The 13,603-nt window shown below is 43.1% G+C and overlaps 1 protein-coding gene across 7 annotated transcripts in view; it reads left to right on the top strand.

Annotated features, from left to right (window-relative positions):
- PLAT (plasminogen activator, tissue type) overlaps positions 1-13,603 on the top strand; it is a 22,559-nt gene continuing 8,956 nt past the window's right edge. For 5 of the 7 annotated variants that reach the window (XR_012657402.1, XR_012657403.1, XR_012657404.1 and 2 more), the window contains exons 1-13: positions 1-445; positions 6,048-6,149; positions 7,168-7,207; positions 7,611-7,742; positions 8,138-8,251; positions 8,600-8,774; positions 9,339-9,430; positions 9,689-9,863; positions 10,200-10,285; positions 10,697-10,892; positions 11,396-11,532; positions 11,621-11,761; positions 13,197-13,345. Coding sequence is in view for 3 of the 7 variants with exons in the window: in XM_075074684.1 (XP_074930785.1) it covers positions 6,069-6,149; positions 7,168-7,207; positions 7,611-7,742; positions 8,138-8,251; positions 8,600-8,774; positions 9,339-9,430; positions 9,689-9,863; positions 10,200-10,285; positions 10,697-10,892; positions 11,396-11,532; positions 11,621-11,761; positions 13,197-13,345 (1,518 nt within the window). In the remaining 4 variants the exon portion in view is untranslated. Of the gene's footprint in view, positions 446-1,957; positions 2,092-2,486; positions 2,592-3,639; positions 3,794-6,047; positions 6,150-7,167; positions 7,208-7,610; positions 7,743-8,137; positions 8,252-8,599; positions 8,775-9,338; positions 9,431-9,688; positions 9,864-10,199; positions 10,286-10,696; positions 10,893-11,395; positions 11,533-11,620; positions 11,762-13,196; positions 13,346-13,603 lie in introns of those variants that run through there. The other 2 variants (XM_075074685.1, XM_075074686.1) reach the window with 2 other exon arrangements.

Consider the following 13,603-nt stretch of genomic DNA (forward strand, 5'->3'; position numbering starts at 1 on the left):
ACTCACGTTCCTGGCAGCACGATGGGACTGTCTGTCATACGAGATACACGCTATTCTCGCCGTCACTGAAGCTTAAGGTGGTCAATGGGGAAAAATTGTTTTGAAGGCTGCATCTGCTCTCTGACTGGAAGAGAGAAAGAACCAAACAAACTGGCTGTAAAATCCAGCACACCCTGCTCACTTCTGCAAGCAAGCTGTCCTCTGTCCCGCACAGACTCTCTGACAGCCTGGCCACAGGGCACTGCCCCAGACCATCCCCCGATCCTCTGGAAGGGCTGGGGGGAAGCACGCCCCACTGCCCTCTCGAGTCTCCACCCCCTCGAGTGGAGTTTTAAGTAGGACGGGAGCTGTTCGGAGAGATCAGAGCAGAGGCGCAGAAAAAACAACCCCAGACGGGTCTGGAAAGGAAATCATCAGCAGAATACAGACGAGAAAAGGCAAAAAGGTAGGTACTGCTCAGCACCTGTTTCAGAAAGTGCATTTCCCGTTTTCAACATCAGTGGCATTGTCATTAAATACTATTAAATAATAATATTTAATTAATCCCACTGAAGCACCATGGTAGTTAACTGAGCTATTGCCTTTCAGCTTTTGAAGAGATTCATAATGCTGGGTAAAGCTGCTAGCTTTTTGTTGTTTCAAGCAAGCTTCAGCTATTCCAGGGAAAGGGCTGACAGCCTCAGGCTCTGAGCAGTTAGCAGGGAGGAGTCCCCTGCACAAAGAACATTAGCAGAAGAACTTAAAACAAAGGAAGAGTTACCGACAAATATCTTGATGGTAAGGAGAGACCCAGAGAGCTAGCTGTGAAAGGATAATTTATCGTCCTCCTGGGAGAGATCAGACTATGCCTTTCACACCAGGCTCCCAACCAGGGTAATGGAGGGACAAAGAGGAGGAGGGCGGGTCTTCTTCAGTTCTCCCTAAACACGCTTCTTTTCAAATGCGGCCAAAACCACAGGAAATATTGAGAATGATTCCCAAAACGAAGCCAGAGTTTGAAACATCCATTTCCTCTGATGTCTTCGAAGACTACAGAATCTTACTTTGGTTTGGTTTGTTTTTTTTAAATTCTTTTCTCCAGAAGCAGAAGTCTGTCCACTGTTATATTTTAAAGAGAAATTGTACAACTCTGATATTCACCTGCTCAGTTTAGGAAAGGGATACAGAAGCTCTTTCTCCAGAAGGCAGGGAAAAGCAGCAAGGATTTGCAGTCTTTAGCTTGACCTAGATCAAGATAGCTGTTCATCAGCAAGAAAGCTATTAGTGCTGTAGATTCAGAATCAAAGTATTCTGGAACGGACATACTAGGTTATTGGGAGGCATACGGGGGGCCGGGGGGGAGAGCTACTTTTAATTTCTATTAATTACTTTTTGTTCAACCTTGATAAAATACATCCCTTTTTTAGGTCTTATTCCACATTGGTAGGATAATACACTCTTAATGCTCAGAAGGGCTGATAATAATAATAAATTAATATGTGGGATTTAAAGTATTCCTGCTGCTGATGCTTCAGCAAAGAGATAAATTTAGGATATCCTATATCTTTATGTCCAAATGTACCTGAAAGCATAGAATCGAAATGTCAGAGCACCACATCTAGGCCTCTGGCTTATTGCTAGAGTATTTTTGATCAGAGATGAAGCAAAGCATTCAAAACCCGCCTGGATGTGTTCCTGTGCCCCTTGCTCTAGGTGTGCCTGCTCAAGCACGGGGGTTGGACAAGATGATCTCCAGAGGTCAGGTCCCTTCCAAACCCCACCATTCTGTGATACTGTGAAAGGGTGAGAGCAGAGGGCACGAACTGTTTAGGAGAACCCTACCAGAAAGCACACTGCTTACAGATTTCTGCTTAGAGTCTTGTAAACATGGTATTTTTCAAAGACCCATATGGTTTCAGTTTGATAGGGCTTATCATTCGGAACATTCCAATTGACTGGCCTAAGTTGTACCTTTCCCAAAACGGAAAATAAACATCTGGCAACATCTGTTACCAGTCCTCCATGCATGGTGGGACAGCAGCCACCAGTGGATGGACAGGCATCCCCCATGGAGATGGGGAAGGAGGGAAGGGCGGGCTGCAGCATTGTAAGGTAAGCTAGCCTGAACAGGGGCAGCAGGAGTAAGTGGAAGAAAGGATGTGGCATCCAATGCAAGGTGAATTTAGGGAGACTGTCTGTCACATTCTGCAGTATAAGCACGTGCTATGTAAGACTAGAAATAGTCTGCTATACAAGCAGATATGGGATAAAATGAATTATAACCGTAAACTTGATGCAGGTGCTTTTTAAACAGGGACTCCTCCTTTCACGTCAGTCTCCAAGACTGAAATGCCTTTTTTTTTTAATTTGAAAGATGTCTCCCCCTCCCCCCTGAAAACTAGCTATAGTTTCCTGCTGGTTTCACGCAGCTGGGACTTCCTCTAAGTTAAGCCAGCTTTGACACTCTGTCCTCCCACAAAAAAAAAAAAAAAATCTTATTTCACCAGTGTTGCCTTGTTTTGGGGGCATCCCAGCAGGCCTCAGAAATGAGGACTCAACAGTTCTTTACAGTGCTTCCTAGAGAGAAACTCTAACAAAGCAGCTCAACTCAGGTAAGTAGCTTCACTGAATGAACCTTCCCATAACAAGGTCTCAGCTAGCAGAATCTAATTTCTTAAAGCTCTAAGAACTTAAAGCCTTCTCCATAGACAGCAACAAAGATGACCAGCAGTACTAACAATTAGCAAGTTACAAGCTTGCTCCTGTGGGATGCCGAACACAAGCCTGCATAGCTCCAGTAATGAGCTCCAGCTGCAGGAAGTAAGGATAATACAGCACAGGGTTACAGCAGCAACCAGATGACTCTGGGTAGCAGTTCAGATTGTCCGCTTCAGCTTTGGGAACGCTGCTGATTTAGTTCCAATTCAATTGAAGTCAATGCCTGTTTGGAAATAGCTCTTACAGCTTTTAAAAAGGCTTGCTCTACAATGCAAAATGCTTCCTAGGAGGTGAGAAAGGGCTTAAAAGTATATAAAAAGTATACCACAAAGTCTGCGTACTAATACAAATCCCTGAGATATGCTCTGAATTACAAAGATCTCATCATCAAGGTGTGACCTTTGTGTGACAAGACTTGGAGTAACTAAGGTTCTTGGAAGCTGTTCCTGTGAATCTTTTCAGTCTGACTTGCAACTTAAGTCTCCTCTTTGTGTGGTCTAATGATGAGAAACCACAGCCTAAACTGTCCTGCTGTACTCCCAGTTCTGCTTCAGAGACTGTCGCATTTGTGCCTTTTGCTTTTTCTTTGAATAAATCTCAAAAAAAAACCCAAACAACAACCCACAAACTCTCTGCCTTTTTAGCCTTGAATCCTAATTCGTTAATATTAGTCACACTCCAATTTCATCAGCTATTATCCAGTTGCCTTCTCTGGCTTTACATAAACAGAGCCTGAGCTCCTAATTTCTGAAAGTAGTAGTTTTCTCAAACAATTGGAGTAGCTTTCTACTTGCTCAGGGATCATACAATGTAGATGATAAAAAGCTGATAGTAAGGGAGACAGTGCCTGAATATTATCTAGAAGATTTGGAACTGCAGATCAATTGCAGAGGTTGGGAACGAAATTTTGTCTTCTTGCCTGCTACTCTACCTTGCTCCCAGCTCTCGGTTTGTATAGGAGGCATTACGTTTTCAAAGCAAGAGAGAAAATGAACCTCTGGTGCTGGGCTCATTCAAAGCAGGGGGGTTCCCATCTACATCGCGCTCTCGTGATTCATCATCTCGGCCATCTAGACTGACTGCTGCAGCAGTTTTGGTTAGTACAGAGGATCAGGCTAAATCTGTTCACGCTAGTGATTACTTATGTCTCGTTCAATTGTAAAAAAGAGATACTTTACTGCATGCAGGAGTAACTATTACTTTTAGGAAGAAAATTATGGGTTCAAGTCAGCAAATCTGTGATAAAGTTATCTGTCTTATTGTAAAGATTTCAGATTACATAGTAATGACAACTCCAGTCCTTAAAAGCTATTACTCAGCTGTGAAAATCTATAATACCTTCATAGTTTTTAATAGATGTATTGGACCTTACTATATAATGCCATGTTTCCAAAAACTCCCAAGGGCACTAAGTTGCTAAACTTCTGACACTGTAAAATCATTTGTATCCATCTTACTAGTTTAAGCTTTGCCATGAACAACAGCCTCTTCCCCCCGCAACAGAGTCCTGGTGGCGTACCAGTAAATCCTCATCTAAAGTCCTTAAGTTCAGCAGTGTTTCTAAATATAAAATAGAACTTCGCTAGCTACCAAAGTCATGCTGCTAAGGTCAGGCTTTACTGGATTTCTCTTTTATACATCCATTTGCCTGTTCTTTTACAGTTACTACAAGGTCACCAAGATAAAAGAATGGGCAAAATACATCTTCTCAGGGATTTTTCCTACAGGGGTTATCGGAGGAGCTGGAAGCCCACAGCAAAGTGCACTGCCTTCATAGGCACCAGACCACCTCAGAAAGCCCTTCACTGCCTCTGTCTGTCACATCCAGTGCATTTTTCTGCTATGAGGATGAGATTAGAAATGGTGTTTATTACAGCAAGGGAAAAAACCCGTGTTGCTTAATTTCAGCGGTAAAGTTTTGTATATGCTCAAGATGCCACTGCGTTATGAGCTGCTGAGAATTTTCTGTCTGGCCAGCAGCTGTCCTAAACAAGTCAGTGCTTACACAGGCACTTGGCTTCAGTGAAAGAAATAATTTTTCCTCCTTTGTCAGGAAGCAAACTGGGGGAGGGGAAACTAGTACCCAAGAGGGTAGTGCATCTCGCTGCAGTGAGTGGCTACAGAGATCTAAATTCACTCTTCTGCTAAGAAACTTGCGGGCTCAAGGCCAGACAGAAATAAATTTTGCTACAGTAGGAAGGATTACAGATGGATCACAGTACCCAAATGTCCTTCCTATAGCTATCTGTGGCCAGGTCAGAGCAGCAATTTCACCAGGTGGGAAATCATCCTCTGATGAGTTAAGAGAGAAGTAGATTTTCAAAGCAAATGAGATGAATGGAGGCAGAAACCCAGGTTCAGCCTTAATCCAAGCCACACCATACCAGCTGATGATTACCCACAGATCATTGGAGGTTCTCTCCCAAGGCTACTGCTGTAGGAGACAGACTATGTAAATTAGTCTGGAGGAAGCAGAAACTCTTCATGTGTGATGGGAGAAGGCTTTGTCTGAAGTGTAAAGCTGTTGAACAGATTAGAGGAAGTAAGATGTAGCTGTGAGTGTATGGAAGTGACACAAGGAAGGAAATGCTGCAACCAATAAATGAGAATGCCAGGCCAAAACCCAATTGCCATACTCTCCATTTTTAGCAAAAGCATATGACAACAGTAGAAACTAAAAGCTAAGCCGGGGAGAAGTTGTAGGAATACTGAAAATCAAAGACATGGCAGTGCTGTCCCTACCTATCAACAACCTAAGTCTCCTTGCTGGCGCATCCTCTACACAACAGAAAAGCCCTCGCTCTCACTCAAAGAAGCAGTCTCCGCAGAAATGCAAATCCTCTTAAACCATTATTATCACAGACTGACTCTGCAGATGTTTGTGCCCCTGCAAGCGACCTCTTCGATAGGCCTCAGTGACCTGAATCTCAAGCAACACTTTCCAGTCAGCATTACACTCCTTCATTAGACAAGTCCATCACTGTAATAATGCACATGATACTGTTGGCTTCCAGCAACCTTGGGAAAAACGACTTGGAATTTACTTCTACCAGTGTTATTCCCCAGGAAACACTGAGTTTCCTCCGGATCTCAAAGGGTGTGCTTTAGCTTGTCAGGTTTTGAAGTCTATCAAGTAAAAGCATGTCTGGGTCCAGCCTGGCCATTTCCCCTGACCAGGGACGCCAGGACAGCTAGCCCACATGGCTGAGAACTGCAGGCTAGAAAGTGTGTTTTTAACATAAGAAGAATTTTCATAATTTTAAACCTTGATTTAAATTCATGACCTTGAACTCCATTCACGCTGTAAAATGCCTTTGTTCAACATCTTATTTTTCCTTTTGTCTCTATAGATAACCTGAGATTCGGCGGTGATGTGGAAAACACTCAGAATGGAAGGCATACTGCCATGTGTCCTCCTGCTGGTGGGAGCAACCATCACTGCTCAGTGCCAGGTAAGAGGCTAATTCATCAAATAATGCTGTTACCATCCTCCTGCGTTTCCAGCAGCACTTCCTTACCAGACTCCAGCTGTCTGCATCAGGCAGCAGGAGAATCTGGTTCTATCATTAGAAAGCAGAGGAAGGAAAACTTTACAAAGTAGTCTACCTCTAAGCTGGGATTTTCAGTAAGGTGTTATCCTGGCTGGTTTTCATGTCAGTAAGCAAGTCTTCTCCAAATTTTCTTGGTATATCTGTTCACTGCCACCTTTCAATTAAGAGTCCTATTGTGATCACCCTTTAATTGTCTTTCTATTGTCATCACCTTCATCGTTACTCTGACTTAGAACTGGACATCAGTTGTTCCCATGTCCCTTCACTTTAAGCCTTGCATTGTACAGCTTGAGTAAACCTTACACAGTGCTAAAATGTTTAGTCTCTTTCTCAAAAACTTTCTATCCCAGCCTTCCTCTTTCTTTTTGTTATTCTTTCTCTTGTGGCCTGATAAAGAAGCTTTCTAAATTGGTTTGTTCCTCAACACTTTATCCAAAATATTTATTTAGTTGGCTGCAGGAGACATCTCTCAAAGGTAATCAAGCTACAGAGGCTTATGGGGAAACTGCATGTCAATGAGCAAAAATAACTGCTTGTTCACATTTACTTCTTTGGAAATTATTTGCTTGAACCTCCTTCAAATAGCAGAAAGCTGACAAGCTTTAGTTAGCACTTGCAATGCCCCAAGCGCACATAGTCACTTCGTGCACGGTGCAAATACAGCACATCCCAAGTTCACGTCTTTCAGATGACGAGCAATCACCTGGTAAACTGTGGCAACTCAGTGATTTACAGTTCTCGGTACCCATGCTGAGGTACTAAAGGCACTCTTCATTGGACTGTCGGGGGGGCAGACAGTCGCTCAGAGCTCCCCTGATTTACAAGCCCTCAAGAAGAGGGCTGGCGCTTTGGAGGCACTTGTTCTCTCAGTTTTCTTAGGAGAGCAGTTACTCACAGAATTAACCTCCTTTGCTTGCAGGGCTTGCGCGTACGTTTCAAACGGGGAGCCAGATCTAGAGGTAAGCCAGGCAAACTACAACCTTGTTACCTGGAGCTTTGCGAACCCAGGAGGGGGAAGCAGATGATGCTGAGGGAATGGAGCCTGAAAGCTGTTTGTCATGGTTATCTGGATGAGAGATTCAGAAGGCAGAATACCAGACCATTAATACCACCCACAACTCAAAGAACAAAGTTTTGCCCTCCCTCTGCTCTTCAAAAAGAGGCCGGTCAATAGTGGAAAAGTACATCCAGTAATACAGCAGTGAGAGAGACAGGACAATTGTGGTCCGAGGAGGAAGAAGGGCAGCCCGTTAGATGCTCCCATCATGGATACTTTTGTCCTGGAAAGAGAAGGCAGTTCTTTTGCTCAGTCAGGTCTTTTCCCTGAATCTCTAAAAGAGGATTTCCTTTCTCCAACTACAGCCATTTGCACAGACAGTTCATCTGGAGAAATTTACCAGCACAGGGGGACCTGGCTGAGTCTCTCAGGGAGCAGAATAGAATACTGTAGGTGCGACAGTGGTCGGAGTCGCTGCCACACTGTGCCTGTCAGAGGTGAGTATGAAAAAGAGAAAGGAAATGGTGGGGGATGAGAGACTGTCCATCTAATCATCCTAAAGAAGAACTCCACTGTCAGGGAAGGAGTCATCACACAGAAAACTTGGCTTGAAATATAACAGGATAGAAATGAAAATACTACTATATACCGACTCAGGCAGGACTAAGCGGGAGTGGGCAAGAGGCTGAGGAAGGCTCCTAATAGTGTATGTGGGGAGAATGGAGCAAAGGAGGAATGTAAGCACTACATGAAAAGACTAAGTACATGACAATAACAGGTAGGCAGGGAAAAATACAACAGGCTAAAGGAGACTGACAGGAGAGGAAAGATGGGTATATATTGCCAGCTTCTTACTTCTAACAGTATTTCCTGGCTTTTGCTTATTCCACAGCCTGCACTAGAAATAAATGCTACAATGGGGGCCAGTGTTCACAGGCGTATTATTCCCCACAGCTCTTCATCTGCCAGTGCCACCAAGGTTTCTCTGGGAAGCAGTGTGAAATAGGCAAGTATGCCATCTCAATTACTGTGAACAACGCTGCTGGGTTTAGCTCTGCAGTGCAGAAGGATGAGGTACCCAGAAGCTGCTGCTGTATACTAGGCTCTTTGTTAAGTTGCCTCTTTTTATTCTACAAAGAACTTTTAAGAAGGACACATGGCCTGTTCTCATCTTAATAAAACTCTGTATTTTGGAGCTGAAGGCTTTTGTGTATACTTACAGTCTGCCTGGCAAGGCATTTTCACTGACTTACTAGACAAGACACCTGGGAGCCAAGTTTAAACAGAGCAAAGACTGGGAAAGCAGAGTTTGGGATGCTGACCTTACAGTAACATTTTGTGCCCTTTTGTTCAGATACTGAAGTCAAGTGCTACAAAGATGCTGGAGTAACATACAGGGGTACATGGAGCATGACAGAGAGTGGAACTCAATGTTTAAATTGGAATAGCAATGGCTTGATGGACCGGACATACAGCAGCCGAAGAGAGGATGCTGCTGAGCTGGGATTGGGCAATCACAACTATTGCAGGTGAGGGGCTGATGGCACACAGGTCAGAGCCACCGGAATCAGCCCATTCTAGGAGCTAGGAGCAAAGAAACAGCTGTTTGCAACAGTCTAATACCAAGCAGAGAACACTCGGCACAGGTGCAAACACAGCGCAGCCCGTGAGCAGCGATTGCAACTTCTGTAGACATACCTGAACTTCAGATCTATCTAGGCTTGATGCTTATGACAGGCTACAAAATACATACATCTCTCACCCCAGAGTCTTTCCCCCTTGTCCCTTCTCATTGCCTAAAACTTCCTTTGTAAGCCAGCTTCCTGCAGCTTCAGATCCTGCTCAAAACTCTAAAAATATAGTGCTTCCTGCATATGAATTAAACAAGCTGTCCACTCCTGCTAGTTACTGGCTGTCTCATCCTCACCTCCATGTACTCTACAATTTTGTAATTAAAATAGCAATCCAAATGACTTCTGATGGTTCAGTCCACGTCTTCACCACAGAACAGGATTAAGCTACCGAACTAGGTGGCAGACATGGGACTAATAACAATAGCTTTATAATGATGCATAATATCATAACTCTTTCAGAAACCCAGATGAGGATTCCAGACCTTGGTGCTATATCTATAAAGGGGGAAAGTACATCTGGGAACACTGCAGTGTGCCCTCCTGTTCAAAAGGTACATGCAGGGGGGTAGGGAAGGGACTTCAGAGCTTCTGTGATTCACTGCGTATACAAGGGTTCTCTGTGGACTTACTCGGTTTCTGTAGCCTGAAAAGTTGAGACTCCCTTGTTAAATCATGTTTAAGCTTTTAATATTTATGACACCGAGAGACTGACATAAGTATAGCTAATCTATAGATGCCTTCACAGAAATCAGTTAGGAACAGCTGGTGGGTTCACATCCATCAGTTAACGTGCAGCTTTCTTATTGAAGTTGGGAACATCAACTGCAAATCTGGAAGAGGCACAGATTACCGAGGCAGCCACAGTGTTACCAGTTCCGGAGCTACCTGTCTGAGGTGGAATTCTGGAATCCTTATCAACAAGTTATATACTGCTTGGAGAAGAGACGCTTACCAGCTGGGCCTTGGAAGCCACAATTTCTGCCGGTATGTAGTCAGTTACAGAATTAAAAAAAAAAACCCCAAATTTCCTTGCGGTACTCTTGAGGCAGGGCTCTGGTCTTTTACATGCATTATTAAAGCACAGGAAATACATTACTGCTGGGAATAAAGCTCACTGACAATAGCAATTTCATTCCACCTGACCTACCTATGCTTCTCTAACATCAGACTCCATAAATGCAGATTCCACATGTCCCTAGGGCCCTCTGTATCTTTAGAACAATCAAAAAGACTACACTCGGGTCACAGTGCCACCTTTAGGTCTCCCCAAACTCTCTGCATTTAATAACACAAATATCTCTTCTCTTCCCTGTGCTGTAGGAATCCTGACAATGACAGCAAGCCCTGGTGCCATGTACTGAAAGGAAATCAGCTCACATGGGAGTACTGCAATGTGCCTACTTGCTGTAAGGATCCTAGCACTCCTGATGCTTCTCTTTCTTTGAGGCATTAATGTTCTGCATGTCATTTGTATTAAACTCAAGCCTCTTACAGTAAAATAAGAGCTGGGGGAAAAGAAAAAAAAGGTTTTTGGAGTAGAAAGGGATTTTGTGGCTCCATCCTCACAGAAATGCCTTTTTTTTTTTTCCTGCCAGAAGGGAAGATTGCAAAAATGGAGGACAGAAAAGGCAGGGTTTCCTTACTGTATTTTTCAAATCAGATTACAAGTTTCCTAAGAGACAGGAATGAGTCAGATAGATACTGAACAGTTCACGCCAGGCTGCCTCAACGTGCCCTGCCAACTAACAGGCTCTTAACCCTCACTCAAAGCAAGAGTGCCTGAAAAAAAAGCCAATTTCTGCGTTTGTCATCCACAGCCACCTGTGGCTTAAGGCAGCGCAGAGTACGCCAGTACAGGATTAAAGGTGGCTCCTATGCAGACATTGCAGCTCACCCATGGCAAGCTGCCATCTTTGTGAAGTATCGCCAAGCACCTGGAGAGCACTTCCTCTGTGGAGGAATTCTGATCAGTTCCTGCTGGGTTTTGTCAGCTGCTCACTGTTTTGAGGAAGGGTAAGTTGACAATTCAGTACTGCCTGGGGAAAAAAAAATAAATCTGGAAAGCATCCAGTATAGCCTTACTGGAAGGGTAAAAGACTTAAAAAAAAAAAAAAAAAAAAAAAAGCAAGCTCTTTATCCCAGTAAGTCATTCTACACTAAAGATTATAGAGTTAATTGTGCTGAGCGTTACAGACAGGCATTTATTGGGCAAACTAGCAGCATGGCATTAAGGTACCACAGCAGAATATCAAATAGCTGAAGAACAAAGTTGTCAGTGCAGATGCAGAGCCATCTGAAACTTGAGAACAACTAGGGGCTGGCAGAGGAACTTTGCCATGATGACTGTAAGCAATTAGAGCAAAAAACAAAGGCAAATAGGACACTTGAGGTCAAACTGCCTGGGTAATGAATTAGTAATAGTGCTAAAATAAGAGAAGCAGAAGCTCCAACAGCACATCTTAAAGGGAAGGGTCCACTCCAGTTAACGGGAAGGAAGTAAGACTCTTGTTCTTCAGCTTTAGTACAAATCAGCTGAAGGTTGTGCTGGGTAGGACCTCCCGAGCAACTCCCGAGAAAAATGAACAAAAGTTTCAAGTGAAGAACTACATTGTGCATCAGAGATTTGACTCAGAAAATTTCAACAATGATATTGGTAAGAACTTTTCTGACCTCGTGACTGGAAAGGTCATGGTTGGCTCAAGTTCGTGGTTAATGACATGGGGATATTTTTCCCTCTTCAGCTCTGCTGCAGTTGAACTCAGATGCAGAAGACTGTGCTATCGAAACAGACACTGTCCGTGCTGCCTGCCTCCCTGCAAGAGAACTGCAGCTGCCTGACTGGACTGAATGTGAGATCTCTGGTTATGGCAGAAGTGAAGAATGTAAGTAGAAGATACATGTCTACATGTAAGTAGAAGATACTATGTCTGAAGTTTGGGTCCCCTGCCCTCAAACAAGGGCCTTTAGCATCACTTAATGTGTGACCTCTGAATTATTATATAGGCTTATATCAGCACAGCGTAAGTGGGAGATACAGCAAAACTTGTGTTTATGTAAGTTGTTTCATTCATCTGAGTTCTGTCAACTGCAAGGGCTAGTAGAGTCTTCCTTGGTACTCTCCAACAGTAGAAACACAAAAAAATGGCACAATGGATAAGGGAGGAAAGACAGAAAATTTGCAGTCGGGCTACCACACTTCGGCCGTACTGAGTATATTTAGATATTGTCATTCTGACATAAATCCACTTCTGTCAAGATTTAATATACTACACAGTTACAGGCAGTTGCATTATTCTAAAGATACGTTGGCTGTACAGTGATTAGCAAAAAAAGAACCAAACCCAACAAACTAAAGAAATAACAGTCCCAGATATATGTTAGGAGGCTGGCTAAATGCTTTGAAAAATGAGCTACAACAAACAGGAATAAAACCTGTCTGAAATTATACACAGGCTGACCTACATTTAAAACAAACAAGAAAACCCAGCTCTTATTTTACTGGCACTTTCTACTAATGTCTTTTTATTCTCTATCTTGTAAACTCTTTGAGACAGAGACTGCAAAGCAACCATCATAACAAGATCTAATTGTGATTTGAACCCATAGGGGTTTTGGAACAGACTTAAAGATTTAACATATAGGTGTGGCATAAAGTGTTTTTAAAGTGCTTTTAAAGCTAGTCCTCAGCATTGCCTACAGAGAGTACAGGATAAACTCTCTGGGAGGGAAAGGATGCTGCAACTGTAATTCAAAGCTAGAAGGAAAAACAACAATCCTGCCAACTTTCAGCTTTGTGCAACTGCAGCTATGCAGGAGAGTAAAACCAACACCCAAAATAAAAAAAAAACAAATCCCTTCCATTCCAACATAACACAAACGTACATTCCTGTCCAGTTACTCAGTATCGTGTACGACAGGGCATCTGATTTTTGTTAGGGCAGGACTAACGTTAAAAAGTCAGGATCCTGTTCCATACAGTTAGTGATTTTCATAGACGCTTCCTGTGATTTCATTTGGATTGATGTAACTGTGCAAAGATGACTTACACATCCAAGAAACCCAGCAGTCCTTAATTTGGAGCCTACAAAAACCTCTTTAGCATTTAAGCTTGCTAAAGAAGCAATATTCTCTCTCAGCCAGATTTAAGCTGTTGTCACTAGCAAAGCAGAACCCCCAAGAATTAAAGATGACCCCTTGGCAAGGAAATAGTTTAGCCACCCACACACCCCTAAACTACAGAAACGGAACCGCAATTTTTGTTTTTAAATATATACACACAGACATATATACATATTTATATTGTCATTTTTCTTCCAGTTTCTCCATTCTATTCAGAGCACCTGAAAGAAGGCCATGTCAGACTGTTTCCAGCCAGTCGGTGCACAACACAGCATCTCGACAACCGGACAGTTACAGACAATATGTTATGTGCAGGAGACACGAGGAACCTTGATGATGCCTGCAAGGTAAACCCAATTCTGGTCCTCTTTTCTTTTTAGGTCTGTCCTTGATAGTCTGAGCTAACCAAACAGAAAGCTTCAGAAAATTTTTTAAGTTCTGCACTTGGCTACGTGGAAGTTCTAGTAGACTTTCACTGAACAGAACTGATGGCTCCTCATTCTTTTTTCGTCCCCTGCCCCTCATAGCTGGGAAAGCAGGCCACGCTTAACCAAGCAAACCAGAACAATACAGATTGAAAGTCCCAAATGTAGGAAATAGCACAA

This window comes from Phalacrocorax aristotelis, chromosome 24 (genome assembly GCF_949628215.1).
Source record: "Phalacrocorax aristotelis chromosome 24, bGulAri2.1, whole genome shotgun sequence".
Lineage (NCBI taxonomy): Eukaryota > Metazoa > Chordata > Aves > Suliformes > Phalacrocoracidae > Phalacrocorax > Phalacrocorax aristotelis.